This window comes from Podarcis erhardii (genome assembly GCF_964252035.2).
Source record: "Podarcis erhardii genome assembly, chromosome: 5".
Classification (NCBI taxonomy): domain Eukaryota; kingdom Metazoa; phylum Chordata; class Lepidosauria; order Squamata; family Lacertidae; genus Podarcis; species Podarcis erhardii.
Window position 1 is genome coordinate 92,612,700 of NC_138509.1, and position 14,530 is coordinate 92,627,229.

At 45.1% G+C, this 14,530-nt stretch overlaps 1 protein-coding gene across 6 annotated transcripts in view; it reads right to left on the reverse strand.

Moving 5' to 3' along the window:
* MCF2L2 (MCF.2 cell line derived transforming sequence-like 2) overlaps nt 1-14,530 on the reverse strand; it is a 233,300-nt gene that overhangs the window by 163,287 nt on the left and 55,483 nt on the right. For all 6 annotated transcript variants that reach the window (XM_081862125.1, XM_081862129.1, XM_081862126.1 and 3 more), the window contains 4 exons: nt 9,923-10,013; nt 4,645-4,764; nt 3,160-3,276; nt 451-600 (listed from right to left, as the gene is read on the reverse strand). In XM_081862125.1, the coding sequence (XP_081718251.1) occupies nt 451-600; nt 3,160-3,276; nt 4,645-4,764; nt 9,923-10,013 (478 nt within the window). The remainder of the gene's footprint in view (nt 1-450; nt 601-3,159; nt 3,277-4,644; nt 4,765-9,922; nt 10,014-14,530) is intronic.

The following is a 14,530-nucleotide window of genomic DNA, read 5'->3' on the forward strand; positions in this document are numbered from 1 at the left end:
ATACTGCAAAAAGCCAACAGTGCAACCCGAGAGTCGGACACGACTGGCCCGTACGGCCAGGGGTACCTTTACCTTTTTAAGGTGCTACTGGAAGGAATTTTTTTTCTTTATTTTGTTTCAAATATGGCAGGCCAACATGGCTACCTACCTTAACTGGAAATGTGCTGTTCTGAGAGGAATTTTATTTTGTGAGAAAATGCTTTATTTAAATATGAACTTCCATGTGTGTGTTTTAAAATTTGCAGATTAATGTGGTGATGAGACAGAACGGACTTAGGAACAAGCACACACAAAAGTGGTGCAGCTGATTCACCCATCTCCATTTCCAGCCTTTGGACCCGACCTCCATCCCAGAAATCTAAGGAAGAACTGGAGGGGTGTGCAGAAATGGCAGGCCTGATGCACTGGATGCCCCCTTTCTCCCAGCATTGGAACTCTGCGCATGCTCACCTTCAGCTTGTTGTGCTGCTCTGTGTGTGAAGACAGGAGCTCCTCCGTACACTGCACATCGTTGGGAAGTTCCGTCTCCGCCAAGTCCGTTCCAAAAGTCTGCAACATCTGCGCTATTGTTTTCACAGTCATGGCGAAATTCTCAATGGCCTGGAAGGATTTTAATAATCATAATAATAATTAATAATTGTTTTTATTTATACCCCGCCCTCCCCAGCCAAGGCTGGCTAACAAGCAATAATAAAAACAAGTTGAATGAATACAACTTAAAAACAAGATTAAAATACAACAATTAAAATATTGAAACATTAAAATATTAAAATGCAGCCTCATCACAGGAGGAGAAAGGAAAAAGAAAAAAGAAAGAGGGGGAGGGAATCAAATTGGCTCCAAGCCAAAGGCCAGGCGGAACAACTCGGTCTTACAGGTCCTGCGGAAAGAAATCAGATCCTGCAGGGTCCTGGTCTCATGAGGCAGAGCGTTCCACCAGGCCGGAGCCAGAGTGGCTCTGGTTGAGGCTAAGTTCCTTAGGGCCCGGGACCACTAGGGTGTTGCTATTTATGGACCTTGAGGCTCTCCGTGGGGCATACCAGGAGAGGCGGTCCCATAGGTACGAGGGTCCTAGGCCGTGAATTTTGCAGGTGGAAAGACTTTTGAAAATGCACAGGCCTAAGTACCAAGCCCAAGCCTGGAATACAGAATACTGCACAAAGGGAATAATCACATCCCCTCCTCTAACCTGCTTTTGCCTCTGGCCAAATCGACCACTTGCCTGTGGCCCCCAGAAGGGAGGCAACCCTCAGGCTGAAAAGGTCCGTCACCCTTGATTTAGAATGCTGCTTATTTACTTCTTTCCGATCTCTTCAAACCTCCAGCTAAAGACCAAAGCAGGCACAATAATAGATGGCTGGGATTGTTGCTTATACACTTGTCCTGTTTGCGTACAAAGTGAGGGGCAGGAGGGTCTAATTTTAACATCAAAAGGGATGTGTAGGTGTGGGGAGCCAAATCTCCCTTTGCCTCCCTGCGCTCTGTCACTTCAGATTCCTTGAAAGTTGGTATCCATCTTTCTCCAGAGAATGCCTCTGAAGTTGAAGTCAAATTGCTGCAGAATCACAGCACCTGCTGTGGCTGCAGAGACCAGTAACTCGTAACTGCTGCGTCCCACATTGTTTTTGCTGCATTAGCAGCACCAAAATGACTTCCCTGGGGCGCAAGCCTGGGCAGTGTGCCTTTGGTTGCCCAGACAGCAATACCCCACCCTGCCTCTCTGATGGGGCCCAAAGGAAAGGAAAGCAATACATTTGGCACCAGCTTGGCTGCAGGAATAGCCAGAAGGAGGCGTACAAGATCCTATCTGACCGTCTTAGAGATTCCTTAAATGAACTGACTCCTGTGCCAGAAGTGAGACAGTGTTGGAGAAAACTGCCTGAAGCGGCAGAGCGCAGGAAAGGAAGGTGGGAGAGGTTCAGTTCCCCTGATCCATCCACCCTTTTCGTGTTAAAATTAGACCCCAGTATCCCCTGCTTTAAAGGTGAATGCAGCAAACCAAGGGAACTGCTTTTATCCCGCTTAATTTAGCCCTGAAATTTATTTTGTGCACACTGTAAGATTGATCAGGGTAAAGACAGAATAAAAAAGGTACTTTCAGAAGAATATGAAAACAACATGATTACTTAAATAAAGTGCTCAGATGTTATTTTTAGAGGTCACGAGTCTTTGATCAAATTCAGCTGCTATGACAAAGGACAGAACAAAATATTGTATCAAAGATATATGCATCTTGACATCTCCTTTTCTCTTGATGCAATGGGAAGGTTGCCCTAGATTAAGGCATATTGCCTTGATACCCTACTAGTGTCATGTGACAAATAAATAAAGGAATCACCTTGCTAAATTCAATTGAATATGTACAAAAACTGTGGCTGCTGAACAGACCCTTGAACTGGGGTATTGTTTAGAGGACTTGTTGCTGTTTTTTGTATCTTTATTTTTAGTTCTTATTATGATTTAATGTGGAAATCGTTGACTTGATTGTGCACTTTGTGATGTGTTTTATTGATTGTTTATGACAATTTTTGTTATGTTTGTAATTGTGTATTTTTTTTTACGTTGTAAGCCATCTTGAGCATAGTTTTAACTATGGTAAGGTGGCAAAGAAATAAAATGATGATGTATGTATGTATCTTGCATAAATTTAAGTTGCATTAAAAAATTTAAGTTGCATTTAAGTTGCATTTAAAAAGCTAAAATCATTTCCAATTGTAGGATTTTTTTTGATGAAATGTGACATTTAAGAGTTATCGAGCAGTTTTAAATATCTTCCAAACAAATTTAAAGTGTGTATGGAAATTGTATTTTTGGTATAAGCATAGTATTTTTAACAATAACATACTAATCATCTGCAGATGACTTTTTGAAAATCTTGGCTATGGCCCCAATTAAAGAGACATATGTTTCTTAGAGAAGGAAAGCAAAAACTGGATTTGATTTGATTTTAGACAAATTGTCTGACTTTTGTCAGCCCAGTAAAGATGATCCAAGTTTGTTACCATTTGTTTCATAACCTGGTACAAGTCACTTAACTACCACTTTCTTTAATAAAAATGAGTGTGGGGACCCAGAACCAGTCCTTACCATTTACAAAACTATTTACATATTTACATTTTTACACATCAGAGATGGAGGAGCCAAACAGGTGTAACTTACAGTCCGATGATGTATCCACTGGCTGTGTCCATATTCCAAGGTTCCCCCTAGCTCCCGGGTAAGCTGACTTTTGTCGATGTAACCATGTAGGTCGGAAACCGAATTTAACATGATGATCTGCACCAACAAAACAAAGACCATTAGCAGCACCGTGCATTAACCCCAGTTTTGTGGCATCCCTTTATTTTCTGTCAATTTAGCATTATGTTATTAAACTTTGTGGGCAGATGTTTGAAGCTCTGAGACACATGTGAAACTCCTCAATTCAACTGATAGAGCTCAGTGTATGCATCTGAATATACACAGGATAAGCAGCTGCCTGAGTGATTTTCTTTTGACCACACGCCTGACACCCCGCATGTCATGTTGCTCATCCTCTTCATTTTTCCTCCTCCACCTTTACTCCTACTTCTTCTTTTGCTATCCAACCATGCCTTGCAACAACGACCAAATCTGGCAAACGTTAAAATATTTGGTCCAGAATCAAACCTGAGCAAGTATATTGGTGTGACGTTAACATATGAGAGTGCTGGAGGTGAAATAGTTAAACAGGTTACCCAATCAGAACCCAGGGGGGTGGAGTCAGAGGGACTATAAAACCAGCTCTGGGAGGGGTGAAGAGGAGTTCATTGGGAGTTGGGTGGTTGGAGTGGGAGTGAATTGGGATAGAGTCTGTGGGTAGGTTGAGTTAGTGTAGCGAAATAGGCTGAGTCAGGAACAGTTAGGGGCTAGGAAGACAAGTAAATATCTGAGAGGTGGTTTAGTGAGTGACAGCAGGTAGCGGAAGTTATAGGTCTGGATAGGCACCCCATGAATGTAATTGACCGATACCATTTATGAAACCACACGCTTGTTAAACTGCAATAAATAAACAGAAGTTTATGTTCCAATTTAACCCTGACTGGACTCAGTATTGTACCAGGTAGGGCCTGGGTGGTGGCAGCGAGAAATAAAGTGGTGGCACAGGGATCAATAGATGGTGAAACGTCCGAGGACCCTGTGTAATCGCCATAATCGGAAATGAATGAATTGCATTCTTTGCATAATTTACCTGGAGTGAAGGAAAACTCTGTGTTTATCACATTTCTCACCCCTGTTCTAAGTTACTCAGAGAGGCAGCCATGGAAGCTACTTCACTTTGCCATCACAACAAAGTTGGATTAGGTTGAAAAATAGGCGAAAAAACTAGACATGAAGGAGGAGATTACAGCACCTCCTACAATCCAGAATTATACTGCCTCATTCTGTCATTTCATTCTGCACCTGGGTTCTTTGCAACCCTCTACTCAGTGCAGCTGCGGAACAAAGAACCAAACCCTTTGCTTCGTGATCAAAGCAAAAGCGTCGCAGGAGCCTGTCTCTGTTCCCTGGATGATGTCGCTCTCGAAGCTGCAACTTCCAGGGGGAAGGGGAGGAGAGAAAGGGATCCTGCTGACAGTTAAGAAAGGGAAGATGCAGAAGACAGCAAGGAAGAGAAGTGCTTACCGGTACCTTCATTTTAAAGTCATCGCGATACAGTTTGATGCCAATGTCAGCGATTGCCCTTTGGATGAAACGGGACGGCCGCAGGACGAAGACCAACTGCAGGTTCCCGGGAAATGCGCCCTGGAAGAGGCATGGAAGTGTGAGGCGGTGAAGGAAAGGAGGACATGAATTGGGGACAAGATCCATCCGAAGCCACTGCACTATGGAAGGTCTGTGAGCTCTCTGGGGAATCTCTTTATAGAATCCCTTTTGGAAACCCAGGCAAAATCACAACCCCATATGAAATTATTTTATTAACTGAATTCTAGGTGGAGGAGCCCTAGCGTTATGCAGTTCTCAGCATGATCAACCCCCAGGCCAACTTTGGCTCTCCAGACCACCCCTCGAGGAACTGCTTCCTGTACTGCTGTGTGTGTGTGCAAGAGGCAAAAAGATGGAGTAGCACAGGGAGGAAAAGAGCCATGCATTCTTGCAATGCTGTAAGCTCAGTGGTAAGAGCATCTGCAGGCTGAGACCCTACCTGCCCGCGGACTGTCTCGCCAGAGTGGTGCATGCTCCAGTTATCTCTCGCTTGGACTACTGCAATGCGCTCTATGTGGGGCTACCTTTGAAGGTGACCCGGAAACTACAGCTAATCCAGAATGCGGCAGCTAGACTGGTGACTAGGAGCAGCCACCAAGACCACTGGCTCCCGTACGTTTCCAAGCACAATTAAAAGTGTTGGTGCTGACCTTTAAAGCCCTAAACGGCCTCGGCCCAGTATACCTGAAGGAGTGTCTCCACCCCCCATCGTTCTGCCCGGACACTGAGGTCCAGCGCCAAGGGCCTTCTGGCAGTTCCCTCGCTGCAAGAAGCCAAGTTACAGGGAACCAGGCACAGGGCCTTCTCGGTAGTGGAAGGCTCTCCCACCAGATGTCAAAGAGAAAAACAACTACCAGACTTTTAGAAGACATCTGAAGGCAGCCCTGTTTAGGGAAGCTTTTAATGTTTAATAGACTACTATATTTTAATATTTTGTTGGAAGCCGCCCAGAGTGGTTGGGGAAACCCAGCCAGATAGGTGGGGTATAAATAAATTATTATTATTATTATTATTATTATTATTATTATTATTATTATTATTATTTGCATGAAGAATGTCCCAGGTTCAATTCTCAGTGACTCTCCAAACAGGAAAGCAGTGGTGTAGCATGGTTTGCTGTCACCCGGGAGGCAGAGCGTGGAAGTTGAATGGAGCCTGCCACGTTAGCCCAGCTCTTGCCACCAATGCTGCTGTAGTGATGCCATCCCTGAGCCACTTTGCAAGGCTGATCCCAGCCTTGTGAAGCAGCACAGGGCTGGCAGGGCAGCGTGAGCAGTCTCTCCCCCCCCCCCCGGAAAATGCACCAAGGGCCACCATGCTGGTAGCCTCCACCACATGCCATGCCCCTGTAGGAAAGACTCTCTGCCTGAAACCTAGGAGAGCCACTACCAGTTAGTGTGTAGACAATACTAAACCAGAAGTAACAATGGTACTTCATATTTTTGTTCTGGCTCCATCCACTACTGGCCCCCAAAGGAAAAACTAAACTTTCCGACTCCCGATTTAATTATTGGTTTATATATGTCTTAATTACAGCATTGTTTCATGTACTAATTAATTTAAACATTCATATCTCACTTTTTTGCCCTGTCTTTAATTATGTATACAAATATATTTATATGTTGCTATTCATTAAAAAAAAATCAGAGCGGTTTATATCAATAGTACACAGAACCATAAGCATTATGCATAGAACTATCTTTCCATATGGCGTTCTGGATCCACATTTTTAGCTGAATTTTAAGAGGGCTCTTGCCTGCCCTTCCACTGCATTTCTACCAAACGAGATGTCCAGAAGAGGACAGCTTGTATCAGAATATAAAATCCAGAAAACCATCCAGAAAAACTATCAAAGCAGATTTGTCAATGGTGAGACCAAAGATATAAGGTGCTGAGGGACCACCATGGCTCCCTACCCCTTACCCAGTCCTTCTGTCAGTGATTGAGGCTGCTTCCACGCTCACCGGGCATTTCCTTTAGAGCAGACACATTTGGCTCCCTTGTTTTTAATAGGACATATCCCTCTCATGTTTCCTTTGTCCAGCTTCCACTCTGTTTGCTTTTCTGTAGCTCAGATGGAACCCCATGGAATGGAATAGCCGTACCATTTCCCCAGGTATAGATGGCCACCAGACTGCTATTCTGGCTGGTTAGATGGTTCCAGCCACTTTCCAGATTGTGTTATAGCTCTCAAAGACTGCATCTCCTCATATGAACTGATCCAGAGCTTGTGGCCATTATCTGAGGCCCTTCTTTGTGCCTCAATGGGAGGCCTGGAGGATGGATGGACCTTTTCAGTGGTGGGCCCTCATTTGTGGAATGCTCTTCCCAGGGAGGCTCGCCTGGCACCCTCTAGTTTTACACACCAGGAAAAAGCTTCCTTTTTCTGTGTTCTTTTGGTCCTTAAATTTGAAGGTTTTTTTAAAAGCATTTGTGGCCTCTTTTGGTGGTGCGGGATCTGCTAGAGCCCTCTTTTATTTGCATAGATGTGCTTGCTTGTTTTTTACGTTTTTATTTATTGCATTTATTGTAATAGGCTTTAGTATTTCTACTGTGTTATGTAAGTCAATTTGAGTGACATTTATGAGTAAAGCAATTAAGAAATTTGAATAGCGGCAAATATAAATAATAATAGTCCAATATATTCTGGTATGCCTTGCATACCTTAAGGTCCATGAATAGTCATAGTTTAGAGGTCCCAGGTCCTAAGGAAGTCAGACTATCCACTACCAGAGCCAGGGCCTTCTCAGTGATGGCTCCGACCTGGTGGAATGCTCTGTCCCATGAGACCAGGGCCCTGCAGGATTTAACTTCCTTCCGCAGGGCCTGTAAGACAGAGCTATTCTGCCTGGCTTTCAATTTGAACTTAGCCTGATCTTTTATTCCACTTCCTTAACTCCCCTTCCCCTTTTATGAAGATTAGCTGCTCTGGGATCCCACAGCTAATTCTCTCCTGGCCTCCTTGCTGGCCCAGATAGGACTAATTTAGCCAGCTAGCCCTGGTGATCATCTAACCTTTATTGGATGGATTTCCCCCTAAATTGATTTTTGAATTCTGAATTTATTGTTATTCACGTTTTATACTGTATTTTATGCTGTTTTTTGTTGCATCAATTAAGTGTTTTAAATTTGTTGTTAGCAGCCCTGAGCCCGGTTTTCTGAACCGGGAAGGGTGGGGTATAAATAAAATTTTTTATATATATATATATATATATATATATATATATATGTGTGTGTGTGTGTGTGTGTGTGTGTGTGTGTCACCATATTGGCTCACCCTGCTTTAGAAGACCATCTAAAAAATACATCTGTAGCTTCATCATATTCTGTCTAAACCATTTCCCTACGAGTCGCAGGTATGGTTGCCAACTGCATTTCTGCCTGTGCTCTTGAACCATTCATGCTTGAAGTCTGGTTTGCACATGCAGCAGAATGCAATGGAAAATGAGGCGGCTGGAGTCCCATGGACAGTGCAAGATGGGGGGCCAACGTTATGCCTACCCATGGCACTCTTTGATTTTACTTTAATAAAGCTGTACAAGGAGAAGGGGACGACAGAGGACGAGATGGTTGGACAGTGTTCTTGAAGCTACGAACATGAGTTTGACCAAACTGCGGGAGGCAGTGGAAGACAGGAGTGCCTGGCGTGCTCTGGTCCAGGGGGTCACGAAGAGTCGGACACGACTAAACGACTAAACAACAACAAAAAAGCTGTAGCGAGCTCCAAATTTGTAATGTGCCAGAACCTAAGACAGGGTGTGCCCCTATCCCCACAGGACACATACAGGATAGTTCAATAGCTGTGCTATCATAATGATTAAGGCCTTAAATTATAATTTTAGGTTATATGTTAGTGACTAAGTTCTAATTTATATATATTTTAACCATTGCTATATCTGTATTGTCCCTGTTATACCTAATTGCAAATTCAAATGTATCCCTATCGTGTTTTATGACTTCCTTGATATTGTATGTGGGCTGGAACTGGTCTGTGACCGAAATAATAAAATTCAATTTGATACTTCAATTGGTTAGAGCTTGGTTACTGCTTGGTGCTGATAATGCCAAGGCTGCAGCTTCAATCCTCCTAAGTGACGGCTGCATATTCCTCAGGTTCCCTTTCCATTCCCATTCTATGAAATTTTCCCTATTGAAATTGCCCTTCCCAATCTGCTTTTCCCATCTGCGATTCTCGATTAGGAAAATGACGTGAGGAGGGGCAAGAACTCCACATGTCTCCTCTGTCGCGCCTCATTTATCATTACTTTTGTTATGTTGCAGTTGTGTATTCCTTCCATGTTGTGAGCCCCCTTGAGCATGGTTTGAACTGTTGAAAGGTGGCACACAAATAGAATTGTGTATGTATATATGCAGCTAGACATGGCACCCCCAAACTCGGCCCTCCAGGTGTTTCGGGACTACAGTTCCCGTCATCCCTGATCACTAGTCCTGTTAGCTAGGGATGATGGGAGTTGTAGTCCCAAAAAACATCTGGAGGGCCGAGTTTGGGGGTGCCTGAGCTAGACCTCCTGTGACCCTCCTGTGTTGTGCAAAGCCTGATTATTGCTGTTCTTTGCAGTCTGCTCTGGGAGCCTTTTTTCTGCTGAAAAGCAAGGATCGAAACCCTTCAAATAAGCTCATAAACCAGTGTTTTCATCTCCGTTCTCTAGGTACTGGTGCAAGTGTGAGGGGAGGTGGGGGGAGAGAGAGCAGAAGCCGAGAGAGAGAGAGAGAGAGAGAGAGAGAGAGAGAGAGAGAGAGAGAGAGAGAAGCTTGTATAAGCCCCTGCTCCACCGCCATCTCAAATCACCTAAGCTAGGGCTTGACCTAGGAGGCTCCCTCGCCTGACCCCCAGGACCACTACACTTACTCGGCCTCTTAATGAGATTAGGACTGGAAAGCAGCTTGCATGCAGCAGAACACTATAGAAATAGCCATGCCCTTTTCTCTTCCCGGGGCTGGAACGATCTCGTTCTCATTCAGCAGGAAAACAGGGCAAGATGCGCCTGCCCTAACTTGGCACCTTCCGCTGCTTCTCAGCATGCAAGGTTGGCAGAAATCTGTAGGGCAGCAAAGGAGATGCAGTCGCACGAGCAACCAAGGGAGCGCAGCCTAGGTAAACAGCAAAAAACTGGGTAGCAGTCGCAATCTGCGGGAGGCAAAACAGCAATGAAAATAAAGGATTCCGGGCACTTACTGCTATTCGTGTGAGGGACGCCTTTACTGCGCTCCATTTGTCCCGCCGTCTGTCTATGATGATGATGAACCCGATGCTGGCAGCCTCCAGACTGCAAAATATCCAGAGCAGGTATATGGGGTTACACAGGGCCAGCCCCGTTCCAAGCAATGGTATTGCAGCAAAAGCTCAGTGGCACGCTCTGAGCTCATGATTAACAAGCAGGCTAGGTAGGCAGCAGCGGCAGCAGCAGCAGCGTGAGCAAACCAGACCCGGAGCTGTGTTTGCAGGAAGAGGCAAGCGACTTCCCCTCCTCCTTCCTTCCTTCCTTCTTTCCTTTCCCCCCTTTCCCCTCTTCCGCCCCAGCATCAGGTTAGCCGCTTGCACAATACATGAATATTTCATCCGATTGCTCGGGCTGCTTTGCTGCAGATTCCCCAACCAGCAGCGCTGCGAACAATTCGCCATCACCTACACGCTTCTGGCTGGTGGGGAGGAAAAACCCTGGAAATGTTTCAGATGATCCTCACCCCCAGCTTCTCCCCTCTCTGGGGGGAGAGGTGTGAAGCCATGCCCCCCCCCATTCCTCATTGCCTGCCAGGTGCATCTGCCATGCCAGTGAAGCTGCCAGCTACCTATGAAGGGGCGGTATAACATTTGAAAAAGATGTACACATGTGAAATCTGCCACATGTAAGACCAAACTGCAGGTCGTTTCCTGGGGTTCTTTCTCTGGAAGACAGATTGCACTACTCACAGGCCTACGTATACTGGATTTCGTGTCCCGATCAAACATTGTGCTCACATGCTGAAATCTGTCAGAGCTGCCCACTGAGCAGGGCAGAAAGCTATGACATTACTTGGTGTCCCCAGGAGAGGGCAATCTTTAATTGGGGGAAAAACCCACCTACTGGAGAGTTAATTAAGCAACTGGAAGCATTTCCCCTGAACTAAAGATGAGCCCCAACAGAAACACTGGAGAAGATTGCTACATCTGGATGATAAAGGCACCAGCTGGGGTGGAAGCAGAATTCTACCCATCTCTCTCTGTTCCTAGCCCTACATCTCCTTCCCTAGCCATGCACATTAGAACACCCCCCCTCCCATTTGGGGTTATGCCTCTTCTTTAAAGTATATATAGCCATCTGATCAATGTCCCTGTTGTGCGTGCTTCAAAGCCACAGTGCAGTGAATGTCACAATATCCTGTGGGCCTATCGGGTTCTTTTTGATATTACATACTGTAAACCACCCTTAGATGGTTGGATGGTGCCTTGTACGTCCCCTTCTGGCAACTCCTGCAGCCAAACTGGAGGCAAACATATCGCTCTGCTTTCCTTTGGACCACATCAGTGAGGCCAAGATGGGGCTCTTGTTGCCTGGTCAGCCTAGGAATGCCAATGGCTTATTCCCCGGGAAGTCATTTAGAGTAGAGAAGCAAAGGGGAGGGAAAGGGATGCCTAACAAAATTCCCTGCTCTCACGTTTCTCTTCTTCAGACCCCAGCAACTTTTCCCAACATAGTGCTCAAAACAAAATCCAATGTGTGAGCATTTAACCCTGTAGCAGGAAAAAAAATCTTTTGATGGGTTATTTGGAGCAAGAAAAGCTATGGGCAGGGAAATAATTCCTCCAACCCTCACTCGCCTGCTTCTTGACTCTTAGGCAGTGGCATAACATTGTTTGCTGGTGCCCAGGGCACGCTGGGCAGGTCACAGAGGGTGAATAGAGCCTGCCTTGCCAGCCCAGTCCTTGCTGCTGCTGCCACCGAAGTGATACCCCACCCCACTGGAGCCAAGCAGGGCCATGCTGCGCCACCTTCAGGCAAATCTCCCCAATGCCTGCAGAGAGAACTACCCTTTGCCTCCCTCTGCCCAAACCGGGCATCCAATTGGATCCAAACATAGATAAAATCCTGCTCGTTAATGATCTCAGGAACCATCATGCAAAATTTGGTTATAACATCTTAAAGAAGTGTCCAAATGAATAGCAAAGAGACAAACTACTTTCCAGAATAAATAGTAGATCCTATTAAATATGGTGGCCCAGGAATTCCTTTCTGTGGTGATGTCATGATGACATCCAACCATCCTTTTTTTAGTATTGGGCTATGCAGTGGTGGAGCTTCATGCTCCGGCACTGGGGGCAGAGAGCAGGCGGGGGCATGGCTGGCGAACGTCCTGGGTGTGTGTCACACCACCCTCAGGGGTATGGTGCGTGTCCTGGGGGTATGACACCCAGCGCGTGGGGGGGGGCATGATGGCACCCCACTGGGATCGTGGTGCTGTGGGCGATGCTCCCCCCGTCCCCCTCTTCCTCCGCCAGTGGAGCTATGTGGCACAGAGGAAATGTACAATTGTAACCAGCAGAGCTGTGTCAATGACATTTTGCTGTCTGAGGCAAAGGACAAGATACCCCTACAAAAGCCAACCAGACCAGCAGTTGAATCTTACATTACCCTCCACCGTATCTAAAGGATTCAGACTTTTTAAGGAGGCACAGGGCAGGCCCCTACACATAGCTCTGTCCTCCAAAACCAATCCAGCAGCTGCCGCCTGAGGCAGCCACCTCCCTCTGTCTAATGGTAGGGCCGGCCTATGGGCAATCTGCCAACCACAATGGAAATGGAAGCTGTGCAAGCTACAAAAAATGTGGTCAACACATTAAAACCTCTCAGGCATTGCTCACTATATAGAGACTCTTAGCAGAATTTCACACAAAGCCGAACCACACACTCCTGTTACATCAGGATACCGGTATTTAAAAAATCAAAAGAGATAGTGATGTATCCATACAGTTGTCAACATACATATATATAAAATCATAATCTTATGGCAGAACTGCACCTTATTCGTGACACAGAGCTGTCACTGAAAAGAGTATCCAATGTCGAATTTTCTGTCCTATCTCAGCTGCTTTCAGATGGGTACTTATTATGGTATGGGTGCTTCTCATGCATGGAAGTTTCTTCTAGCATCCACATGACATTGTTTATATCAACATGCCAGCCCATGTTATTTCCTGGTTTAATCCAATTTACCCTTTCTGGGGGAAATCCAATACATTAACAAAAAGTCCTGCTGCCACTGACCTGTCTATGACAACTTAACGACTCTTTTCCAAATTAAGCCCCTGCCATTAAGCCCCCTTACTCATCTGAGCTCAAACTGAGTTTTCTTGCCATTGCCAGAGGCAGCCAATAATGTTTGGGAAAACTTTTAATCATTTTTTTAGCTTCCAAATGTGGATTTAAATATGATATTATGAATGGTTGTTTTTGTTGCACCTATTTGTTTACTGTTCTTCTGAGATGCTTTGAGCATAATTTGGAAAAGTAATTGACTATTGATTTGTCAGTAGGGACCACTCCCACGATTGAAACTTATATTGGCCTGAGTTCTTAGTGTGCTTTTTTCTTGGTTTATAGAATAACAAGAACTCCAACTTATTTAATTTGGAAAAGTGGCATATGAAAAGCTAATAATGATGATGATGTGATGATGGAGGGAAGGAAAGACCAAATAATGATTTGTTTGTTTCATTTACAGTATTTCCCGCCTTTTCCTCCAAAGAGATTGAGGTGGTTACGTGGTGGTGTACGTGGCTCTTCCCCATCTCATTTAATCACAGCATCAACCCTGTGACGCAGGTTAGGCTAAGAGGCAGGGACTCACCTAAGGTCACCCAGTGAACTTCATGGCTGTGTCAGGATTTGAACCCTGGTCTCCCAGGTCCTAGTCCCACACTCTAACTGCTACACTATACCAGCTCTCAAAAGCTGGGATAGCTCAGTTGGTAGAGCATGAGACTTAAATTCAGGGTTGTGGGTTTGAGCCCCATGTGGGGTGAAAGATTCTTGCATGTCAGGGGGCTGGACTAGATGACCCTCATGGTCCCTTCCAACTCTATGATTCTATGAGGCGATTCTACACATTTGCAAGGGATAACTCAACATAGAGATACATTTTTTCGGTGACAGTCTCGCGTCTTGCATGCATTAACACGCAGCTACACTTACAGGGCAAATTAAATTGCACAACACACCAAAGCTCCAGAAACCATTTACGTAGCTCTAAATTATGTTATCAAATACGTAAACACAGAAATTGCAAAGACAGCTCCCACATTCACCAGCAACAAACTCAGCCTCTTCCGAATTTTGATTTTATAAACGCTATAGGCAAAGCTCATCAACAATACTTCTTCCTGAAATGAAGCTCATCTTCCTCAATTGCATTGCCAAATAAATGGGGATATATTTATGCACAAATGCCATATTCAATCTGACATTTGTTCAATTACACAATTCTCCTCTCACAAAAGATATAGGCAGACTTCACCCCAATAGTTGTTTTTTTTACTCGTTATAAACCAAGCTCCCCAAAGGAGAATCACATATGAAAATTACTTTTATTTCATTTATTTAGAATTATATTTAAACCCCACTTTTCCTCCAAGGAGCTCATGTTCAGGGGGCATACGTTTTTATCCTCACAACAGCCCTGTGAGGTGGGTTAGGCTGAGAGGCAGGGACTGGCCCAAGGCCACCCAGTGAGCATCATGGGGATGTGAACCCTGGTGTCCCCAGTTCCTAGGCCAGCACCCTAGTCCAGGGTTAGGCAGCCTAAGACC